At 47.2% G+C, this 20,167-nt stretch overlaps 5 protein-coding genes and 1 long non-coding RNA gene across 10 annotated transcripts; 3 read left to right on the top strand and 3 right to left on the bottom strand.

Annotated features, from left to right (window-relative positions):
• Positions 1 to 739: 739 nt before the first annotated feature.
• Positions 740 to 4,598, bottom strand: LOC120905214 (zinc finger protein 135-like). Its single transcript, XM_040316101.1, has 3 exons — positions 4,249 to 4,598; positions 3,958 to 4,078; positions 740 to 3,875 (listed from the first exon to the last, which is right to left on the bottom strand). Exons 1-3 carry the CDS (start codon positions 4,260 to 4,262, stop codon positions 2,505 to 2,507), a joined length of 1,506 nt encoding a protein of 501 aa, XP_040172035.1. The 5' UTR covers positions 4,263 to 4,598; the 3' UTR covers positions 740 to 2,504.
• A 1,058-nt stretch (positions 4,599 to 5,656) lies between these two features.
• LOC120905222 (sorting nexin-21) lies at positions 5,657 to 7,870 on the bottom strand. Of its 5 annotated transcripts, none has more exons than XM_040316113.1 (4): positions 7,746 to 7,870; positions 7,460 to 7,632; positions 7,154 to 7,294; positions 5,657 to 6,909 (listed from the first exon to the last, which is right to left on the bottom strand). In XM_040316113.1, coding segments are annotated over exons 2-4 (990 nt in total). In that variant the 5' UTR covers positions 7,461 to 7,632; positions 7,746 to 7,870; the 3' UTR covers positions 5,657 to 6,061. The 5 variants fall into 5 exon arrangements, with proteins under 5 accessions (XP_040172047.1, XP_040172048.1, XP_040172050.1 ...); XM_040316114.1 differs by having other exon boundaries at positions 7,825 to 7,839; XM_040316116.1 differs by having other exon boundaries at positions 7,196 to 7,294; positions 7,460 to 7,787.
• Positions 7,871 to 8,798: 928 nt separating this feature from the next.
• LOC120905215 (cysteine desulfurase, mitochondrial) lies at positions 8,799 to 10,942 on the top strand. The gene is made up of 3 exons (XM_040316102.1): positions 8,799 to 9,059; positions 9,234 to 9,310; positions 9,580 to 10,942. Exons 1-3 carry the CDS (start codon positions 8,963 to 8,965, stop codon positions 10,744 to 10,746), a joined length of 1,341 nt encoding a protein of 446 aa, XP_040172036.1. The 5' UTR covers positions 8,799 to 8,962; the 3' UTR covers positions 10,747 to 10,942.
• A 989-nt stretch (positions 10,943 to 11,931) lies between these two features.
• Positions 11,932 to 15,874, top strand: LOC120905207 (pre-mRNA-splicing factor ATP-dependent RNA helicase DHX16). Its single transcript, XM_040316090.1, has 3 exons — positions 11,932 to 13,303; positions 13,399 to 13,513; positions 13,594 to 15,874. The coding sequence occupies exons 1-3, from the start codon at positions 12,026 to 12,028 to the stop codon at positions 14,874 to 14,876; spliced, it is 2,676 nt and encodes an 891-aa protein (XP_040172024.1). The 5' UTR covers positions 11,932 to 12,025; the 3' UTR covers positions 14,877 to 15,874.
• Positions 15,875 to 16,245: 371 nt separating this feature from the next.
• Positions 16,246 to 17,761, bottom strand: LOC120905234. Its single transcript, XR_005739885.1, has 3 exons — positions 17,499 to 17,761; positions 16,936 to 17,393; positions 16,246 to 16,330 (listed from the first exon to the last, which is right to left on the bottom strand). It is a non-coding gene; the product is annotated as an uncharacterized LOC120905234 (long non-coding RNA).
• A 25-nt stretch (positions 17,762 to 17,786) lies between these two features.
• On the top strand, positions 17,787 to 19,959 carry LOC120905228. Its single transcript, XM_040316120.1, has 4 exons — positions 17,787 to 18,242; positions 18,404 to 18,499; positions 18,846 to 19,039; positions 19,131 to 19,959. Exons 1-4 carry the CDS (start codon positions 17,922 to 17,924, stop codon positions 19,228 to 19,230), a joined length of 711 nt encoding a protein of 236 aa, XP_040172054.1. The 5' UTR covers positions 17,787 to 17,921; the 3' UTR covers positions 19,231 to 19,959.
• Positions 19,960 to 20,167: the final 208 nt, after the last annotated feature.

Below are 20,167 nucleotides of genomic sequence, written 5' to 3'. Positions count from 1 at the left end.
GAAAGTAACTGCTGAGCATATGGTACGAGCATGCCTGTTACAACGCGGTTTTCAAGTGGACAGTTTGGTTGTTTGTGTCTCGAAACTCGAATTCAAAATCCCCTCCTTGAGTTGGGAGGGGGCCTCCTATGCTGTGTTCGCTTTCCTCCACATCAGAAGATCCGCGCGATGACCTCCAGACGCCTCCAACGCATCCACACCGCGCGCGCGTACTTGCTTGTTGGTCGTCGATCGTATCGCAGTGAACGCGTCATCCTCGGCGTGCGACAGAAAGCATCTAAGAACTGGAGCTGATCGAGCCGGTGATTCCCGCTCTCGCTTCCGACTGGGTCCAACACCGTGAGGTAGTCCCAGTGGCAATAGGTCAGCATGAAATATGCATGGTGATGAGCCACCACCGGGCACCACCAGCTGAATGCAGTGGCAGTCTGCGCTCATTTACACCCTTGCGGTACCGATAAGGAAAAGCCGGGGATCATTCTCTTCAACATTGCCAGATGATTCACGGTGCAGTGCAGGGGATGAGGAATCGCACTCCTTAATAGGAATTGCAATCGGAACAGAGTGATTGAGGATTTAAATTTATTCCTCATTGTAATCACTTGCAAGATTGTTTGACACAGTTCCACATCTTCGAAAGGTTACAACACATCACACCACACTCAGTGCCATCCGGCAGGTTTGTTTTGATTGCACACATTCGGATCAGCTTCAATAAGCAATCGCGCGATTTCCCACGCATTCTTCAGTTTCATTCCATCGATTTCGTTTTTATTAAAGAAGCGCCCGTTCAAATTACGCTAGCACAGTGCAAACAGATCCTGCAATGATCGTTACTCTCCCGCTTTCATCCGTTTGCTCATTTTTACACAGGACCAGCATGATATCGGTGTCCGGACACTGATGATCGGGATCTGGGATCGATAGTGTTTTTAAAAGAGATTAAATAATAACATAAAAATCACAATTAATAAAACGTTAAGCTGCTTCGCAAAGATCTTTCATCCGCTGCCTCCTCGCACACTCTCGCTTCGTCGGGTCACACCCGAATTGTTTGCTTCACACCAGTTCTTTTGGTTTTCGCTGCCCAAAATCCGCGCGCTTTCGGGTTTCGGCAAATTGACTAGAACAATAGTTTAGCTGCACCTAGCTTCTAACTGGAGCTATTCTCTTGCTTCTTGCTCAGATCCTACTACAGCAACAACAACGATTGATGATGTTCTTGCTTCCTTAAATGGCCGTTAGAAAATGCGATCGATCCACTGGTCGGATACGATGGATGGCTTTTGGTATGTTTGTATACGTAAATGGCTATAGGAAACGGCAAACGAAACAGTTTTATATGTTTTAAGCACTAAAAAAGAAACATCTAATAAGCCTACTCACAAACGAATGAACATAAAAGCTCAAAATACCAAGAAACGCTTCGGCCACCTCTATCGTTCCCTATCGTTTTGCTTGCTAGTGCCGGCACTTAATCATTTGATTTTGTTTCGTGTTTCGCTATTTGTATGTTTTTGGCTGCACAGGAACTATTATCACGTTGTTAGTAACTAGTTTCATTGGCTGTAGCGTTATGCTTCTCCCTCCCCTTCTACATTATAGGCAATATATATATAGGTAAAAATCAAGCTCGTCTTAACATCTCCTTCTCCGTTTCGCGGTTTCGTTCGATAACAGGGGTTTTGGTTTCAATTTTAACAACTTGCCTTAGCAACAGTATATCATATATCTACCTAGAAATTTGGGTTTTGATTTTCGCTTGTTTTTTTGTAATATGTTTCGCGTCGTTGTTTTTCCTTTCGTTTTGGCGTATTTTACTAGCTGGAGATTTATCTTTTGCATTTTTCGCTTGCTGACTTCACTTCGAGTTTGTTTTTTTTCGGGACGAGCTTTTGCTTTTATAGGAAAGGGATTTGCTTTGGTTATGTACATTTAAGCACACAAAAAATAGGACAGCCGTCCCGTGAAAAGGGGACGGCAAAACGAGCATCTTCTGCCTTTCGACGGACACTACTATAAAAGGCGAACATTTCACAACACAACAACAATGTTAACAGGGTTTTTTTTAACAAATTTGAGAAAGCAAATCGTTCTCTCATTAGTGCACATTAGGGAGGGTAAGGGGATAGAGGTTTGGGGAGTTATTTCGGTTATGGGTGCGTTTGTGTGTGTGTGTTTAAGTTTTGTTATTTTTCTCTTTTTGTAAATATAAATGCACAGTCAATGTTGTGTTTTATGCTGAGATTCTCTGCACCGGAAGCACCAAGGGGTGCGATTGCACCCTAAAAATTAAAAACAAAAATATGTACATTCCGGCCGCTAACAAACCTGCCGGAAGTAATGCTCTTGTACACACACGCACACACACACACGTTCATATTAAGCTCGTAATTCTATGCGCTTTCGACCAGGCCGGTTCGCTTGACTGTTTGCGTGCTGTTGCGATGCGCAAACGACACGCAAGCACGTTCGATCGGATGTTCGATCATCCGCTTTTCCTTTTAGTCGCGATCGTGCAGCTTCCGGTGGCGCTTCAGATTGGACGAGCAGGAAAACTTCTTCAGACACACGTCGCACGCGTACGGCTTTTCACCTGTATGCGTGCGGTGGTGCAGCTCAAGGCTGCGCGCATTGTCGAACATCTTCGTGCACGTGCCGCACCGGTACGGATTTTGGTCGCTATGGATACGCTGGTGCGTCTTCAGCGTGCTGGCGTTGTAGAACGATTTCGAGCAGATATCACACTTGTACGGCTTTTCGCCGGTGTGGGCGAGCATGTGCTGCCGCAGGGCGGCCGATTCACCGTAGCTCTTGTGGCACACGTGGCACTCATGCTGCAGCTGCTGCTGTTGCTGTCGATCGGCGGACGCGACGGACGATCCGCGCCGTCCTTCAGCCGATGAGGGCAAACGAATCGGTTTCAAGTTGCGCCCCAGCACCGACGACTGTGCCGCACCGTTCGTGCCGGACGGTGGTGTGTTTCCGTTCAGATTGATGTTAAGGCTTAACCCACATCCGCCATCGCTGACTGGTGGCGGCACGATCGTGTTATTGTTGAGACAGTCGCTCGTATCGAGCAGCGGCGAGGACAGCGGGCTCAACCCGCCGGTCGTACTGTGGCTCACGCTGCTATTGTTACTGCTACTGCTATGGACTAGAATCTGCTGGCGGGCAATCATTTTCGCCACCTGCGTCGGCGTGTACTTCGCCTTCGAGTGGATGTACTCCACGTGCATGTTAAGGTTCTTCGCAAAGTGAAACGTTTTCGGGCAGTAGTGGCACTGGAAGATTCGCTCCTCCTTGTGGCTGGTGATGTGGCGCTTCAGCTGCTCTAGCACGGAAAACTCCAGCGAGCAGTACTCGCACTTCAGCAGCGACCCGTACACCGCCGGATCGGGCGACAGGTACGGGAAGTGGAACGATTCCAGCGACGAGTTGCCGACCGAATCGAGATCGTTCGAGCCGGCCTCGTCCCACTCGTCCGGTCCCTCCGGCTCGTTCGGCGCGAACCGTTCGATTTTGTTGTCGTTTCGGTCGACGAGCATCCGCTCGTCGCCCTCGTCCCCCTTTTCGTCCGCCTCCTTGGGATCGATATCGCTCTGCTCGTCCAGCAGCACCTCCGGCTCGAGCTTGATACTCACGTCCTCCTCCTCCTCCTCTTGCTCATCGTCGTCGTCGTCGTTGTCGTTCTCTTCGCCGTACGTATCTTCGTCCGCTTCGTCTGGCTGCGTGTGTGCGGCGGCCACCAGCAGTAGCGTCGTGCGCAGGTACTCATCGTTGTGTAGGCACCGCTCGCGGAACTGATGAAAGTTTTCGACCTTCGATTTGCACTCACCACAAATCGCCGACGGAAGGCCCAGCTTTGGTAGTATCTGAAAAATAAAAGGCAGGAAGAAGAAAGGTCATTTCACGAGACTCCAGCATTTCTCACGGCGTCCCCTTTGCCACTCTCACCCTAATCGATGTGCAGTCGTAGATTATCGTCTGAAGCGCATCGCTTCCACTATCACCAAAAATAGACTCCAAAGTGTCATCGCCGGACAAACAGAGCCTGCAAATGTTTTCTATTTTTGCACTGCACGCCAACACAGGTGCGATGGTGAGTAGTCCGGTTCGTCGTACGGATAGGGCGCGCGGGATGAAATCGGATCGCCACCGGGGAAATAAATCGGATCGAAAATTTATTACCGAAGGTGTCGGAGATCGCTCGCATGTCGCTTTTATCCCCAAAATAGGTATACTCACTGTACTGAACTCATGGCTTGCTGAAGAAACACATCTGCACGGACGGAGGGGGGGGGGGGGGTAGGTGTCGGAAAATGAGCGATCTTGAGGGGTTGTGAAAATCTATCCCAGCGAGACAGAACCGTACGAAACAAAGGGAAAGATTCGGATGTGTGTGGATTCGTTGGCAGCTTTAGTGTTGCGATGCCGCCTCGGGTTCTAAATTACGCTGGAAGTTGCTGCTGGCCACGGTCCCCGTGGAGAAAAATCCGATGTTTATCTCCCCCCTCGCGCTCCGTCGTCGTCGGCGACACATTAACACACACGTACAGGGGAAGAAAAAACAATTCTATCAGGTGTTTGTTTTTGTTGCTTCTTGTTGGAAAAAACCTGTGACAGCAGCACCTGTCAGTTAGACCAGCACTGGGCGTACCTATTACGACCGCACGACAGATGTCTAAACGATCGACAAATGTTCGTTAAAAGTTCGATTGGATCGTTCGTTTTGAAGGGGTGAGATTGTTTCGTTGCTTTCTTTTAACGAATGAATTTTGGAAGTTTTATACATCGTGTAATTGGTAAAAAGCAAAAACAAAAATTCACGAGACCGGCTGGAATCATTCGGACCCAAGTGCCACAGCTCCACTAAACATTGTATAGTTTCGCATTGAAGTTATGCATCGCAAGAACTAGAACGGCGATACGATTGTTTAAATACTAAACTCCAACGTAATATAGAATGAAGCAAGTGAGTTTTTGAACAATGGCCGATGGTGTTGTAACCCGTGTATCTCACCACACGGACCGATCTTATAGATTTTTGCTCGGTAAGTTAGATGGCTATATAGGCCATGATTAGATGAAGCTAGGCGAAACGCATTGTTAGAAAAGGACAGCAATACGATGGTGAGTTGTAAAACGCCATCTATTGAGCGAACCAGTGAAGCTTTATGGAGCTTTCGTTTTTTCTTCCATGGATACTTGATTTTTCAGACGTTTAATCTTAATCTGTGGCGCATGGGGAGCCATTGGAGTCATTCGGAGCTGGAGTCGGAGTTGTCCAGAGATAGAATCGGCTGATGTCGATAACCGAAGCAGGTTTGAATCCGGAGTCGAAGCTGGTCGGAATCGTCCGAAGTTGAAGTCAGAGTCGTATGGAGTCGGACGCAGTCGCAGAAGTCAGCATCGACCGGATTCGAAAGAAGTCCTTTATTTCTAGACTTTGGAGGGTTCGGAAGTGAATTAACAATATCTTCCTTAAGTACCCCTAGAAAACCACTCCCTCAGAAATTGGTTACGAATCCCTGTAAACGGGCGGATTTCTAAATAAAGAAAAAAGTGAAAAGATAAAAATAGTGTCCCAAATAGTTAAACCCATTATAAACTGTTATAAGCTTACTCATAAGTTTGTAATTCAAAACAGCATCGATACTTCTTCGCATAATTTATTTATAAAATTGTCCAAGCCTGTGACAAATAAAAGTAAATGTATAGTTAAACGTTTGCCTTCTAAAAATTATCTCTTCTACGAATAGCTCCAACAATCACGATCACAATTGCGAAAGTAAAAAAAATGCAAAGCCCGCTCGCGGCACTCAAATGTACGACGACAAGCGTTAAAAGCGCACCCTTTTTGCACTATGAAAATATTAAATATACTAAATAAAAAAAACAACCCCAACTAAATGTGTTTTTAACCTAAGACGGACGAATAAAATTACAACGAAAAACAGATTGAAAAGCTTAGTCTCATCGTTTGTGTGATGTATAGGTTTGATGCACTTGTGATGATCATTTGCAAAATTGCTTGCTTGCTTGCTTGCTTGGGTTGGGGTTAGATCGTCTCCGCCCGCGGATCCAACGCGTGTATGGCCTGGGCAAGGGTCGGCCCACCCTTCACCTTGATACCCTTCTTGCCCATCTCGCTCAGCCGCTCCTCCAGCAGGGTACGGTCGCGGCCCCGCTGCCACCAGAGATGCAGACACGTCTGCAGCAGCGGAATGTACAGCACCAGCAGCTCCGTATCGCACACGTGCTCGTACCGGCGCAGCGCCAGCTCGGCCCACTGTTCCGCGGACGGGTGCGGTATCGGTGAGGTGGTGCAGGCGGCCACCAGCCGACAAAGCAGCAGCAGCACACACTTCGATTTGTCCAGAAAGATTTTGTTCAGCAGCCGGAAGCAGTTCTCGAGCAGCGGCACCGCCAGCTCGTTGCGCCGCTCGTCCAGCAATTGACACGCGTTGCGCAGCTCGTCGCCCTGCAGAAACTCCAGGAAGTGGGGCGAATCACGCAGCGAAGGCACGGTTACGATATGGTCGAGAAAGCACTCGAACGCGGCACTGCGCTCACCGATCAGCTCGGCGGTAAAGTTGCCCATCAGCACCTTCTTCGGGAAGCAGACCGTCTGCAGCTGGGCGGGCTGATCCTTCCGCAGCCCTTCGTACAGCTTCAGGAAGTGGGTGTAGCGCCGCTCGACGCTGGTCGGGTACGGGTCCGGCCCGGGGCCATCCTTCCGCACGTTTACCTCGTATATGACGTACTTTTTGCCGGCAGCCGCCGACACTGGCTGTCCATCGCTGGCTGCCGATCCGGTGGGTAGTATGCGTGCGAGCGGAATCTCGAAGCACAGCACCACATCGCCAGCATTCGGCAGCGGTCGTCTAGTGGGCCGTTGCCAAATGTCTGCAAAAGAAACGAAGCGCGTATGAGCAGGGTAAGTGCGTCGCATTGTCGTGCGAGACGTTTAAAAACTGATAAAGCAACAGAGCTACGATAGGGGAAGCACTTGAGTGGGTGAGTCAGCGGTGTGTTCGGTTCGGTTTAATTTGCTATGACTAAGCCACCTGCAACCCGTTTGTGCTGCTCTAACCTTGCGACCGTGCGACTGTAGAACTGGAATAGAATGAAAAGAACGCTTTTGCCGTACCTTGCACGGTGCCCTTGGTTTGTTGCTTCATGCTCAACGTACTTTGGTCAAACGCTTCCGTCGCGCTGCTATCCAGATCGTCCTCGATGGATTCCGTCCCGTTCTCCATGGCCATTCTACGCCCAACGACCACGGGATGCACTGGAATGGATGGTTTATTCCCAGCAAAGAGGCACAGCAGAAGAGAGGGAAAAAATCACACACACGTAAACATAAACAACAATGGCTTTGCGGTGCAGTGGGAGGGGACGTTGCACTCTATGCTATCGGGGCCATTTATAGACAACGCTTTGCTTCAACACCCACTTGCATCCGATGTGTGTATGTCCGTTCCTGCAGCTTCCCTAGCACTATCACAGCTGTTACACCTCCGTCCGAACTGGGGATCGAACTTGCTTCACGCAATCTATTCTCGCAGGCACTGAAAGCAGGAAGTGATGCACGGGTATGCACCACCGATGAAGGTGATTTCGCTTCCCCTGTGTGTGGGTAAATTGAATTAACAACAAAGAAAGTGCCGTATGACATTAGAGCGAATGGGGGGAGGGAAACCCGCCTTTGTGTGGGTCTTGTTATATTTGTTTTAATTTACTTATTTGTAAAATGAATAGGGACACTTGTCTAAACCACCAAACTGTAAACATCTAATCGATTACTGTATGGAATATTACTTAGAAATTGTGTAATCCCTTGTTTATTTTTAATTTCTGATAACGCAGAACGGCTCTGTTGCTGTAGCTCCATCAAGCAACTGTTCTACGGTTTCTACAGAGTTATGCGATTGTCGCGTACTACCAGTCCTGAACGTTGTAAGGTTCTGCAAAGTATGAAGCAGCTTTGCTAGCGAAACTGTGGAATTTGAAGCAAATGTATGAACAAGCATTTTTTGAGTATAATTTTAGTATAATGAACTTTTAAGTAAACAGCTAGGTAGTAATCTGTGTGTAGGGAATAATATGTACACTGTAAAGTCAAGAAAGAGTTAATTTATTCAAAGGTTAAATTAAAAAAATAAGGCCCTTCCGCCGAAAAATGTACTGAATTCTTTAAAAAATAATAATTCCTGGGAAAAAGGCAAGACTGCTAGGAGCCAGAGTTACTTACTAACTTATCCGGCGCTACAACCGCTTTGCGGTCTTGGCCTACCTCAGGAGTGTCCGAAACCGCTCACGGTCTCGCGCCATCGTCTTCCAGTCCGTTATCCCGGCCTTAATGGGGGACGCCTCCACGCCATCTTGCCACCTCAATTTGGGCCTACCACGCCTCCTCTGTCCTTGTGGACGGCCTAAAAAGACTTTACGGGCTGGGTCGTCCGTTTCCATGCGTACAACATGGCCAGCCCACCGGATCCTGGCGAGCTTGATACGCTGTACGACAGTGAGGTCGCCGTACATCTCGTATAGCTCGTCATTATAGCGAGGAGCCAGAGTACCTTTCAAAAAAAGAAATTATTAAACAAGTTAAGATTGTTGTCAAATACTGCAGGAACAACCAAATCATGCTCGTTTGGTTTTTGCAAGAAATTTATTTTCCTTTTTCCGTTTATTGAAACCGCGACAATCGCGCTGCTTTGTAGAGACCGAGCTATGCTACACGGATAATCCAACCGCTGTCAGTTGCGGCGCATTGCACAACGAGCGAGCAGGAAGCAAGATACACCAAGAGAGAGCTGTCAACCAGTCATTGCGGAAAACAAAATACATAATAACACCACTCCACGGCAGTTCGCGGCTCGGTAATTTCTGTAATTTTTATCAGTTTCGAGTGTTTCCACTTTGCTTGCCAGGAGCAGTTCTGTCCGGTTGCAAAATGTTGTCACGCTGGTCGCGCTTAGTTACTGATAAAAAACTAACCATCCAACTGCTGCGCAGTACGGGTCATGGAACGACACGGAATTACGGCACCGGTAAGATCGATCATTCTCGTTGGAGCTCCCCCGTACGAAGAGAAGGGGATTCGGGTGGGGGGTTCCATTGCATGTGCAATGTTGTGTAAATGAGATGCAGGTTGCAAATTACACATCCATGTTGCATTCTTATACATTCTTCACACTTTTCTTCTCCTTTTTTCCAACGAACAGATAAAAAGTTCAGCATCAAAGACGAAGTACTAGATGGCCGGCCGCTCTACCTGGATGCCCAAGCGACCACATCGATGGTAAGTGGGGGAAAGAGGGGAAAGATAATACATCTTAATCACCGACCAAACCCGGAAGGAGAATCCACCCGATGACGACACGTTGCACCACTTTGATGGTAGGGTCGTGCCTGCAATCGGTTTAATCGAAATGGTCCCTTATCAGTCAACCATGGCGAGGATTACACAACGTGATTTTGCACACGATTAACTGCAGTGAACGAGATATGCCATCTTCCGTGCTGCTCAAATTGTGTGTCTTATTTTATCTCCTTTTCTCTTTGCTGCAGGATCCGCGCGTCCTCGATGCAATGATGCCGTACTTGACCGCTTACTACGGAAATCCCCACTCGCGAACGCACGCGTACGGCTGGGAGACGGAGGAAGCCGTGGAGAAGGCTCGCGCCCAGGTCGCTTCCCTTATTGGGGCCGATCCGAAGGAGGTCGTGTTTACGTCCGGCGCCACAGAATCGAACAACATTTCGGTGAAGGGTATTGGACGGTTCTATGGCGTGAAGAAAAAGCACATCATCACCACACAGACCGAACACAAGTGCGTGCTGGATTCGTGCCGTGCGCTGGAGGGAGAAGGCTTTCACGTCACCTATCTCCCGGTACAATCGAACGGTCTCATCAGCATGGAAGAGCTGGAGAAAGCAATCACACCGGAAACATCACTCGTGTCCATCATGACGGTCAACAACGAGATTGGCGTGAAGCAACCAATCGCGGAGATCGGGCGCCTGTGCAAGGCGAAGAAGGTGTTTTTCCACACCGACGCCGCGCAAGCCGTGGGCAAAATACCGCTCGACGTGAACAAGATGAACATCGATCTGATGTCCATCTCGGGGCACAAAATTTACGGCCCCAAGGGCATCGGTGCGCTGTATGTGCGGCGCAAGCCGCGCGTTCGCGTCGAAGCGATCCAGAGCGGCGGTGGACAGGAGCGTGGGCTGCGCAGCGGCACCGTGCCGACACCGTTGGCTGTCGGGCTGGGAGCCGCCTGCGAGATAGCGGCCCGCGAGATGGCGTACGATCATCGGTGGATGGAGTTTCTGTCCAAGCGGTTGATGGATAAGATATTTGCGGAGCTGCCGCAGGTTATCCGGAACGGCGATCCGGTCCAATCGTATCCGGGATGCATTAATCTGTCGTTCGCGTACGTCGAGGGTGAGTCGCTGCTGATGGCGCTGAAGGATGTCGCCCTTTCCAGCGGGTCGGCGTGTACGTCCGCTTCGCTGGAACCTTCGTACGTGTTGCGTGCGATCGGTACGGATGAGGATTTGGCCCACAGCTCGATACGCTTCGGCATCGGCCGGTTCACGACGATCGAGGAGGTGGACTATACGGCGGAGAAGTGCATCAAGCATGTGACGCGGTTGCGCGAAATGTCTCCACTGTGGGAGATGGTGCAGGAGGGTGTCGATATAAAGAGCATCAAGTGGTCGCAGCATTGAGCGAGATAGAGAGTACATCGTGGAAATGGTGCAAGTCTCGAGTGGGCGACAGTTGTATCGTTAACGAAACGGTTCGTTTTCTTATCATAGTTTTCGCCCCCCTTCAACAATGGGGACACTGAAGCTTCAATCACATTGTAAATTTATTGTGAAACAAAACTAAATACACTGTATATTTTATGTTACGCCTAGGCCAGTGTCGTATTCTGATGTTATTGATACTAAGGTTCATGAGTTTTTAATGATGTTGTCTTAAAATCATAATGATTTCCTAAACATCAATGGCACATGATTCTTTAGAGGTTTGTGAATCTCTCTCTGTGGAATTTTCCTTTTTTTTTCTTTGCCTCTTTACTAAAATTCACTAAATACGCGGTATTAATCGATCTTTTGTCACAGTGTTTTTCAACGGTTTTCATATCTTGTTTGTGAATTTTCGACAGACAAGATTTTATTGTTGATCACTGTCTCGATGCATGTTGCCCACACGAAGGCCGCTGCCAGATACACTGAAAAACCTCCGTAACGAAAACAGTTGAAATATAACGCATTGTAACGCTCCTTTTTTCGGTCGACCGATTTCGGTCCACCCGCAGGCGAGCGAAAACGAAACGAAGTTGCTGTTTGCATGCTTCTGTAGTGCCAAACATCAATTTAACAGAAATCAAACAAAATTATCTGAGTTATTTTCATCAAAATTGAGATAAACAAAACTCACTTTTTGTTTGTTTGCAATAACAAGCGTTATTTTTCGGTTTTAAATTGTCTTCGTTACGGTATATCTGGCAGCAGACTTAGATTTGATAGAAGGAATTAGATTTCTGCTCTCAAAATCGATTTGGAGTGAGCTTTCCGGGCCAAGGCAGAAAAAAAATAGTGGATCGAAAAAATACCTATTGAATTGTACCAAATAGTCCAGATTATCTAACATGAATTTGGCATAAAGAAGTAAAAGTTTCTAAAAACCATGTCAGACTATTGTTTTACGCTTTAAAACAAAGAAAAGAAAAGAAAAGAAAAGCAATTTCGTTTGGATATTGCTGTACCAATTTGTCCAACGAAAAAAGAAGCATTACGAAGCATTACGAGACGTTACGAAACATTACACTTCAAAAACCTGTTGTGTGGAAGCAGTGCTACAGATAAATCGGTAGTTCTGGTCACTCTGCCAGCATGACAGTAGATTGCAGTCTGCTTGTCTCTGCATGAGTAAACCTGACCATTCTCGGTTTGTTGTTAACTTTTCTCGCACACGCACCGCATTCGTTGTTTATTAAACATGTCCAAAAACACAGATCGACGTAAATCGTACTCTTCCGAAGATAGCAGCGATGAAGAGCGCCACCGTGACCTGAAGGAGCGTGACGAGTTTTCCAAGCGACTGAAGCAACGCGATGAAAGCAATACGCGCAATGTAGCGGCATCATCTGACAAGCGCGGTGCCGATGCCGCCAAACGTCTACGGCTCGAAACGGCCGACCGGGAAAAGCTGCTGCCGGAGCTACGCAAACAGTCCCGCCGGCAGTATCTCGAAAAGCGCAAAGAGGACAAGGTAGCCGAGCTCGAGGCGGACATCCGGGACGATGAGTACCTGTTTCCCGAGGCCGAAATTACGGAGCGCGAACGGCGCGACCGGGAACACAAGAAGCGTCTGCTGCAAATCGCCAAAGACCATGAGAAGGCCCGAGAATTGGAGCGCGTGCAGCGCTACCGCATGCCGAAGGATGTTAAGAAGGGCGAGATGGAGGAGTACGTCGAGGTGGACGAGCGGGAACGTATGCCCCACTCGGAGCAGAAAAAGTGGGAAGCGGAACAGCTCGCGTCGGCCGTGTACGGGTTCGGCTCGAAGGATGCAAAGGAAAGGGCCGCCCAGCAGCAAGAGTACGAGCTGCTGCTCGACGAGCAGATCGACTTTGTGGAGGCACTGCAGATGGCCGGTACGAAGAAGAAGGACGACAAGCCGGAACTGACCGAGGCACAGCGGAAAAAGATGACCATAGAGGAAACGCAAAAGTCGCTACCAATCTACCCGTTCAAGGAGGATCTTATTGCCGCCATTCAAGCGCACAACATTCTTATTATTGAAGGTGAAACGGGCTCAGGAAAGACGACCCAGATCCCCCAGTATCTGTACGAGGCCGGATTTACGAACGAAGGGAAGAAGATTGGCTGTACGCAACCGCGGCGTGTTGCTGCCATGTCCGTGGCGGCACGCGTTGCCGAGGAGATGGCCGTGAAGCTCGGTAACGAGGTCGGGTACAGCATCCGTTTCGAGGACTGTACGTCGGAACGGACCGTTATCAAGTACATGACGGACGGTACGTTACATCGTGAGTTTCTGTCCGAGCCCGATCTGGCCTCTTATGCCGTGATGATAATCGATGAGGCGCACGAGCGCACGCTGCATACAGATATTCTGTTCGGTTTGGTGAAGGATATTGCTAGATTTAGGAAGGATTTAAAGCTGCTCATTTCTAGTGCCACGCTCGATGCGGAGAAATTTTCGGATTTTTTCGATAAAGCTCCCATCTTTCGAATCCCTGGACGACGTTATCCGGTAGGTGGTATTATAATAGAAAAGGAGAAACATTCTTTTCGAGGATCAGTATGTTCCCCTTGGTAGTTATTATCATAATTGCTTTTCATTCGCAGGTGGACATATTCTACACGAAAGCACCCGAAGCGGATTACATCGATGCCTGCGTGGTTTCCGTGTTACAGATACACGCCACCCAACCGCTGGGTGACATCTTAGTCTTTCTAACCGGTTAGTTCATACTCGATCGCAACGAACATTATTACTTTATAGCGGCTGAACATTGTTTTTTCCTTTTTTTCTCTTCGCAGGTCAGGAAGAAATTGAAGCCTGCCAAGAAATGCTGCAAGATCGTGTGAAACGTCTGGGATCGAAACTGAAGGAGCTGCTTATATTACCAATTTACGCAAATTTACCCTCCGATATGCAGGCGAAGATATTTGAACCTACGCCACCGAACGCACGCAAAGTGATTCTCGCTACTAACATTGCTGAAACGTCCCTAACAATCGACAATATCATCTACGTTATAGATCCCGGGTTTGCAAAGCAGAACAATTTCAATTCACGCACCGGCATGGAAACACTGCTTGTCGTTCCAATTTCGAAAGCGTCTGCCAATCAGCGAGCAGGTCGCGCCGGGCGTGTTGCCCCTGGCAAATGTTTCCGGCTGTACACGGCCTGGGCTTACAATAATGAGCTTGAAGATAATACCGTGCCGGAAATTCAGCGTATCAATTTGGGTAACGCAGTGCTGATGCTTAAGACGCTTGGAATTCATGATTTGTTACACTTTGATTTTCTCGATCCTCCACCGCATCAAACGTTAATCCTTGCGTTGGAACAGCTGTACGCGCTCGGTGCACTGAATCACCATGGCGAGCTGACGAAGCTGGGCCGTCGTATGGCCGAATTCCCCGTCGACCCAATGATGGCTAAAATGTTGCTGGCAAGTGAGAAGTACAAATGCTCGGAAGAGATCGTCTCGATCGCAGCCATGCTGTCGGTCAATGGTGCTATATTTTACCGCCCGAAAGATAAAATCATTCACGCTGATACGGCACGCAAGAACTTCAATCACAGGCACGGGGACCATCTGAGCCTTATGCAGGTGTACAATCAATGGGTCGAGTCCGACTATAGCACGCAATGGTGTTATGAAAATTTCATCCAATACCGTTCGATGAAGCGTGCGCGTGATGTGCGCGAACAGCTCGTGGGGCTTATGCAGCGGGTAGAAATTGAGATGGTGTCCGGAGAGTCTGACACGACGAACGTACGGAAGGCGATAACTGCTGGCTATTTTTATCACGTGGCGCGGCTTTCCAAGTCGGGAAATTATAAAACAGTCAAACACAATCAAGACGTTATGATTCATCCAAATTCGGCTCTTTTTGAAGATTTGCCACGCTGGCTGCTGTACCATGAGCTGGTGTTTACAACAAAAGAGTTTATGCGTTCCGTTATAGAAATTGAGAGCAAATGGTTGTTAGAGGTGGCACCGCATTACTACAAGCCGAAGGAATTGGAAGATCCCACTAACAAGAAAATGCCCAAAACTGTTGGTCGGGCGGAGATGACGGCAAATTCGTGAGCATGTAGTGATGTTGCTGGATTGAACAATGCCGCGTTATGAATTTTTCAAATGTATGCATACACAGGAAATGTGATAAATCAAAGCATCAGCTCAGTTTACTTTTGACCAGGATCCACTGTAATGATGTGTGCTTCAGAATACACGACCGGCTCTGGTGCTGGTTCTGAACCAACGGCTCCGACCAACGGCTTGCATCCAGAAGGGTCCAAACTATTTGAATCTATCTTCTCGCGAGTATGGAATGTACAACCGTTGTGCAATGACCAAATTTACACCTCATTGATTGTTTTTTTCATTGATGGTATGCTCTACTTTTGGTATGAGGATACAACACTTTCTTTTTGCTTTGAAATCAATGGTAGAATTGCATTTTAAAATTTGAAGCACAATTACGAGAAATGAACTTTATGTGATGGGAATTGGACTCTTAGCACACTTTTTAGATAAATCCAATAGGAATTTCCAAAGAGCCATGTCAACACATGTCTACAGTGGGTCAACAACTGGTTCTAACAATACAATAGGACGGCTTGTGTTCGTTGGTAGCCATTTACACTATCTTTTAAATTGTTTAAATGTTACCGTAATTGTGAAGGAAAATTTCAAGTACAATTTGAATTGAAGTGATGTGTCCGGGCACAAAAAAGGGAAAAACCGCGCTATCGGTTGGACATTTATTGAATATGACATCTATCCTATTATGTAAGTACAGCAACAAGTAACAGCAACAGATAACCATGCTCACTAGCGGCTTAGGCAGATTTAGATCGAAAACAGTTGTTATGTCAAATAAGCATAATATGGGAAAGAAGAAAAAATCACCGCTCGACAATCATTATCCCATTTATCATCACATATTACCTTGTAACTATCCCACTGTCATCCCATCCAATATTATTCATTTGAGAAGTAACAGTAGCACTTTAAGCTAATGTTGTACTTTCGTCTGTGATATAGTGAATATTAATAGAAATAAAGAATATATTAATTCAGAAGTAATTATGTACTTACGGACACGATGCCGGGAAGGAGTTCCGGAGATCATTTTCCCGCTCAAAAGCAAATTTTCATCTTGATATCTCCACAGTTGTGAATTCAATCTAATTTAACCTTTCTGCTGGAAGCGTTCCAAACCTCTACCCATGTTTATCCAACTCTACCTCTTTCTGGATCACGACCTGGTAATCGAAAGTAATCTGGGTGAGTTCAGCATTGATGTCTCTTTAATTTCATGAATGCAAGGTAGTCGCGTCTGGAATAACCTGGGACACATCCAACGGAAGATGCATAAATCTGTATCCTTGTCTGCAGCATCATTATCCTGCTACACAAACGATAAGCATTCAACTATTTCCCCTTTATTAGCTCCAGCATTGGAAGAAAGCATCCTGAGAGTGCCATTGTACTACAATTTTCTTTAGGCCTAGCACTCTGTTACTTGCTTTTACCCACTTAAACGAGATAAATTTTGTAGAAAAAACATAAAAATTGTATCATTAGCATGAAATAATGAAAATGAATGAAATATAAGTAACGAAATAATAAATATATAAATAAATATGTAATTTAAATTCCCTTACTTTAAAGTAAAAGTCGATGAAGTAGTGTATACTTCTGGTGTAAACATAAATAACCCGTTCTGCACGTGCAAGTTTTCTGGGCTCGTTCCAAACTCCAAACACCAACAGTACCCACATACAATGACCGCCAGTAGAATAGCGAGCAATCAGTGTAGCCATCCTCCGCCCCCCCCAAAAATCCTCGTCACTAAACTGTATTTCCTCGCCCCACACCGTGGGCCAACTAACATGCTGGTCTAATCCACTCAACGTCCAAACTACTCACCCCGTTTCGAGAGGATAACGATGGCGGTGGTGATGATTCAACTCGTATTCATCAATCTTTATCACTGTTACGTCTTCGCCCATCGGCCACACAACGGTCCTGTTTCAACGACCGACCTACCCGGTTGCGATAAAAATCCCATTCAATGTTAAAAGCGTACACCGAGAACGCATCAGTAAAACCCCACACCCCAACCGCGCTCAAATCTTACCATTCTTAGCACACGCATTCAACAAGTGAGAAGTCCGCAAGGATACGGATGGAGTCTTCCGGGCCCACGCTTCGCTACCGTCGGCTTGCTGTCGCTCTTCAAAAGAAAAGAAGATGAGTAAACACAATTTTCTCTCCCTAGAGTGGAAACGAGTTTCCGGCGAAACGGGACAGCCCTTTGGATTCGACCGTTTTTGCTCTTGAATCTCGGTGCTTTGATTGCATTTGAAATCGTAGCACTCTGACAATTTCTTGGAGGAATCACGGGTGCTTGCCACTAAGAGATCCTAGTGTGTTTCTCTACTCGTTGCCTTTGTAGACATTCATACACCATCAAGGCACTTTCTGATTTTCCCTTTTTCCGGACCTAGTTCTACTCTTGCTTTTGCAGCCCAGACCCACCGTGCGTGGGGTGGGTGTCTGTTACAGGGACTTTTGCAACCCTCATTTCCGTTTGTTCTGAATCGTTCGGCAGCATGCGCAGGCAGTATATGCGGGACGGAATGATGGCATTGACAATTGGCTAAATTAAGCATTTTGATAGCGCCATTCTTTTCTACTCACGACTTTAGCGGCACGTTTCCTTCGGACGACGCTTTAATGCAGCACGTGTACAATTTTTGGATCGATACATCACGTTTTGGCGCAGATCACGAACACCTGAACTTTGCACCGAAAGGAAGGAATGAAAGGCGTTTAACTTTCGTATCCTCGAACATGAACTCTTAACCTAGAGGGCAGGTGCATAACCTTGCGCTCCGTTTTCAGCTCTTGCTGATTGACAAGACACCACCGCACCTCTCGTTCCATCGTAGCAGGCCGACTTCTTAGTCCGATTTGCATTGAAAACTATCGATAGATCTTTAATAACGCACAAAGTAGCCACCGCTCTCGGGTAGGATTAAAGCATTCAAGTGGAGTTAAACTCGTTGACACTCTTGCGTAGTGGTACGAATCCAGTGGAACTATCTGGAAACAGAAATCCGAATGGAAGCGGTATCACACCACGAGGCGTACATACGCTGCTCGTGGGCTTTCCGGTTTGTATGCCTGGCGCTCCCGTTAATCATCCATCTGCAGGCAACGAGCCCGCTAGACTACGTGCACGGGAAGGCAAGTTCCGTTGCCATGGAACCCGATATTGCTTCCGCCATATTCGTCATCAGCGCCAGCCTAGCGATAAGCCGCGTCCTCGCAAAGGCCATACCTTTCTACACGGACGAACAGCAGCGGGGCGAGGAAGAAGATGCGGAACGGAGGAGAAAGCCAACATTAAAGGTTGAAACCATGATGATTTGTCTGATAATGGTAAGGATGCATTTGCCGTTGGGTGGTGGCTGTATCCGCTTTAAGTGATGCGGTCCCCAGTGAGTTGTGGAGCAATCTGACGATAGAATCGTAATGCACAATAATCTTTTCATCTTGAACATCACTCCTCCTCACCCTATCGGGGGACGTTTCTTTGGCAGGTTCTTGGTAATATTGTGTGTTGTGACTTTGCACTGCGGTTAGTGTGGATCCCGGTACAGTATCTGTTGTGGTGGATCTGCAAGCACAAACTTTTGGTAAGTTTCACTTTTCAAGAATTAATTTACTTACATATCTACAAAGTTCCGGTGCCAAATGCCGCTTAACGAGGTCGCATTAGAGCGAAAGAAATGTAGCCCATTTCTTGCCGAAGTAGAGTAATTAAGATCCACTTTGCACCATCATTGACACCAGTCTCGCTTTACTTCCCTTTCTGACGCCAATGTTCGTAGTAGGCTAGTCAATATGTTCATTAACTTCATTTACGCTTTTACACGAAGCCAGTAGACGTGCAACGGTGACAGGAATATATTTTTTGTAAGTTTTCGAAATGTGTTCTACTCATTTATATTTACCTGTTTCGTAATGTTCCTGTTTTTTCAGACACTGGTGGTGAAGACGGTTTTATTTTTTGTTAAAGATTTTACAGCCTTTCGCCCGTACTATTTGAAGGCGTTGGCTAATTCGAGCTCTAGAAGAGGATTCCAGTTTCTACGTCTTGTGACCGCTCTGAAAATTCTTCACTCGGTTGTAGCTCGGCTAGAAGAATATCCGAAGCAGATCGCACTTCGTGACAGGTATGTAGGAACAAATGTATTCTAACAACCATAAGTTTCTATTCAATTTCATAAGTCAATGTCATTCAATGTTCAATGTCACCTTTTATAGAAGTTATCCTCCAGCCCCATCCGTCGTTGCCGAACCGGAAGGCACGGAGGAGGCAAATGTTTCTGAAAAAGTAACTAGCAAACCACCCCCGACGTCCTAAATGACTTCCCTCAAGTCGCTCATTCTTGCGCTGGCGGTTCATTTGGGGCACAAAATTCCAGTATTCGTATGGTGTAAGCCGCCGTGGACGTGCAAGTCGACCTACTGCCGAGTTCGGAGATTTTTAATCGTATCTTCGAGCATCATATGGCTTTCGAAGCTGACGATCTTTTCGGCCAAATATCGGCGGCAGCTTCCGACGTACGTCCAGGTTGTAGTCGAAACCTTGCTAAATTTGGCCATTATTGAAGGCGCTCAAGTGCTGGTCTGGTGCGCTCTGGAGCATCACATCTCTAAAGTCATATCGGCACTGCAAACTGTCAACCTCTATCAGGATGCGGGTGGAGACATCCTGATGGAGGTGCTGCTCACCGTCCTAGCTTTCGCGACCGCGTTCTTTAGCACCACCGGGACGGGTTATTGGACGCAAACGGTGCGCTGGACGGGTCGGAAGTGGAGTGCTTTCATGTCGACAATTTTTGGCCCCAAACCGGATCTCACGGGGCACATTGACAACTCATTAGCGCTAGGGATGGCACAGGAGCTTATGCTAGCTCAAAATGAAGAAGGATACGTACCGCCGAAAAGAAGTAGAAATCGAAGGACTAGATCTGTGTCGCGATTACGTCCAAGACGCACCATTCGTACAAGATCAATGTCGAGAATGGGCAGATAAGGGATTGAATGATGATTTTGTTTCCAAATAAATAAACCGTTTCAGTTTGTTTCAGCCTAATATGTATTATAATCGAACTTATCCCAAAACTAATGGTGTTTAATGGTCCATCGTTATCATATTCTACCCACACTGAATCTCTACCGTGCTAAATCGCCAAACCCCGTCTACCACTGCAACCAGGCGGACCCATTCTCCGTCCAATCTCTTAAATCACGTGACGATAAAACCTTTTCACGCCGCTTACCGGACAGCAGTGCAT

This window comes from Anopheles arabiensis, chromosome 3 (genome assembly GCF_016920715.1).
Source record: "Anopheles arabiensis isolate DONGOLA chromosome 3, AaraD3, whole genome shotgun sequence".
Taxonomy (NCBI): domain Eukaryota; kingdom Metazoa; phylum Arthropoda; class Insecta; order Diptera; family Culicidae; genus Anopheles; species Anopheles arabiensis.
The sequence above is the reverse complement of the archived record's forward strand: the minus strand, read 5'-3'. Positions and strand labels throughout refer to the sequence as shown.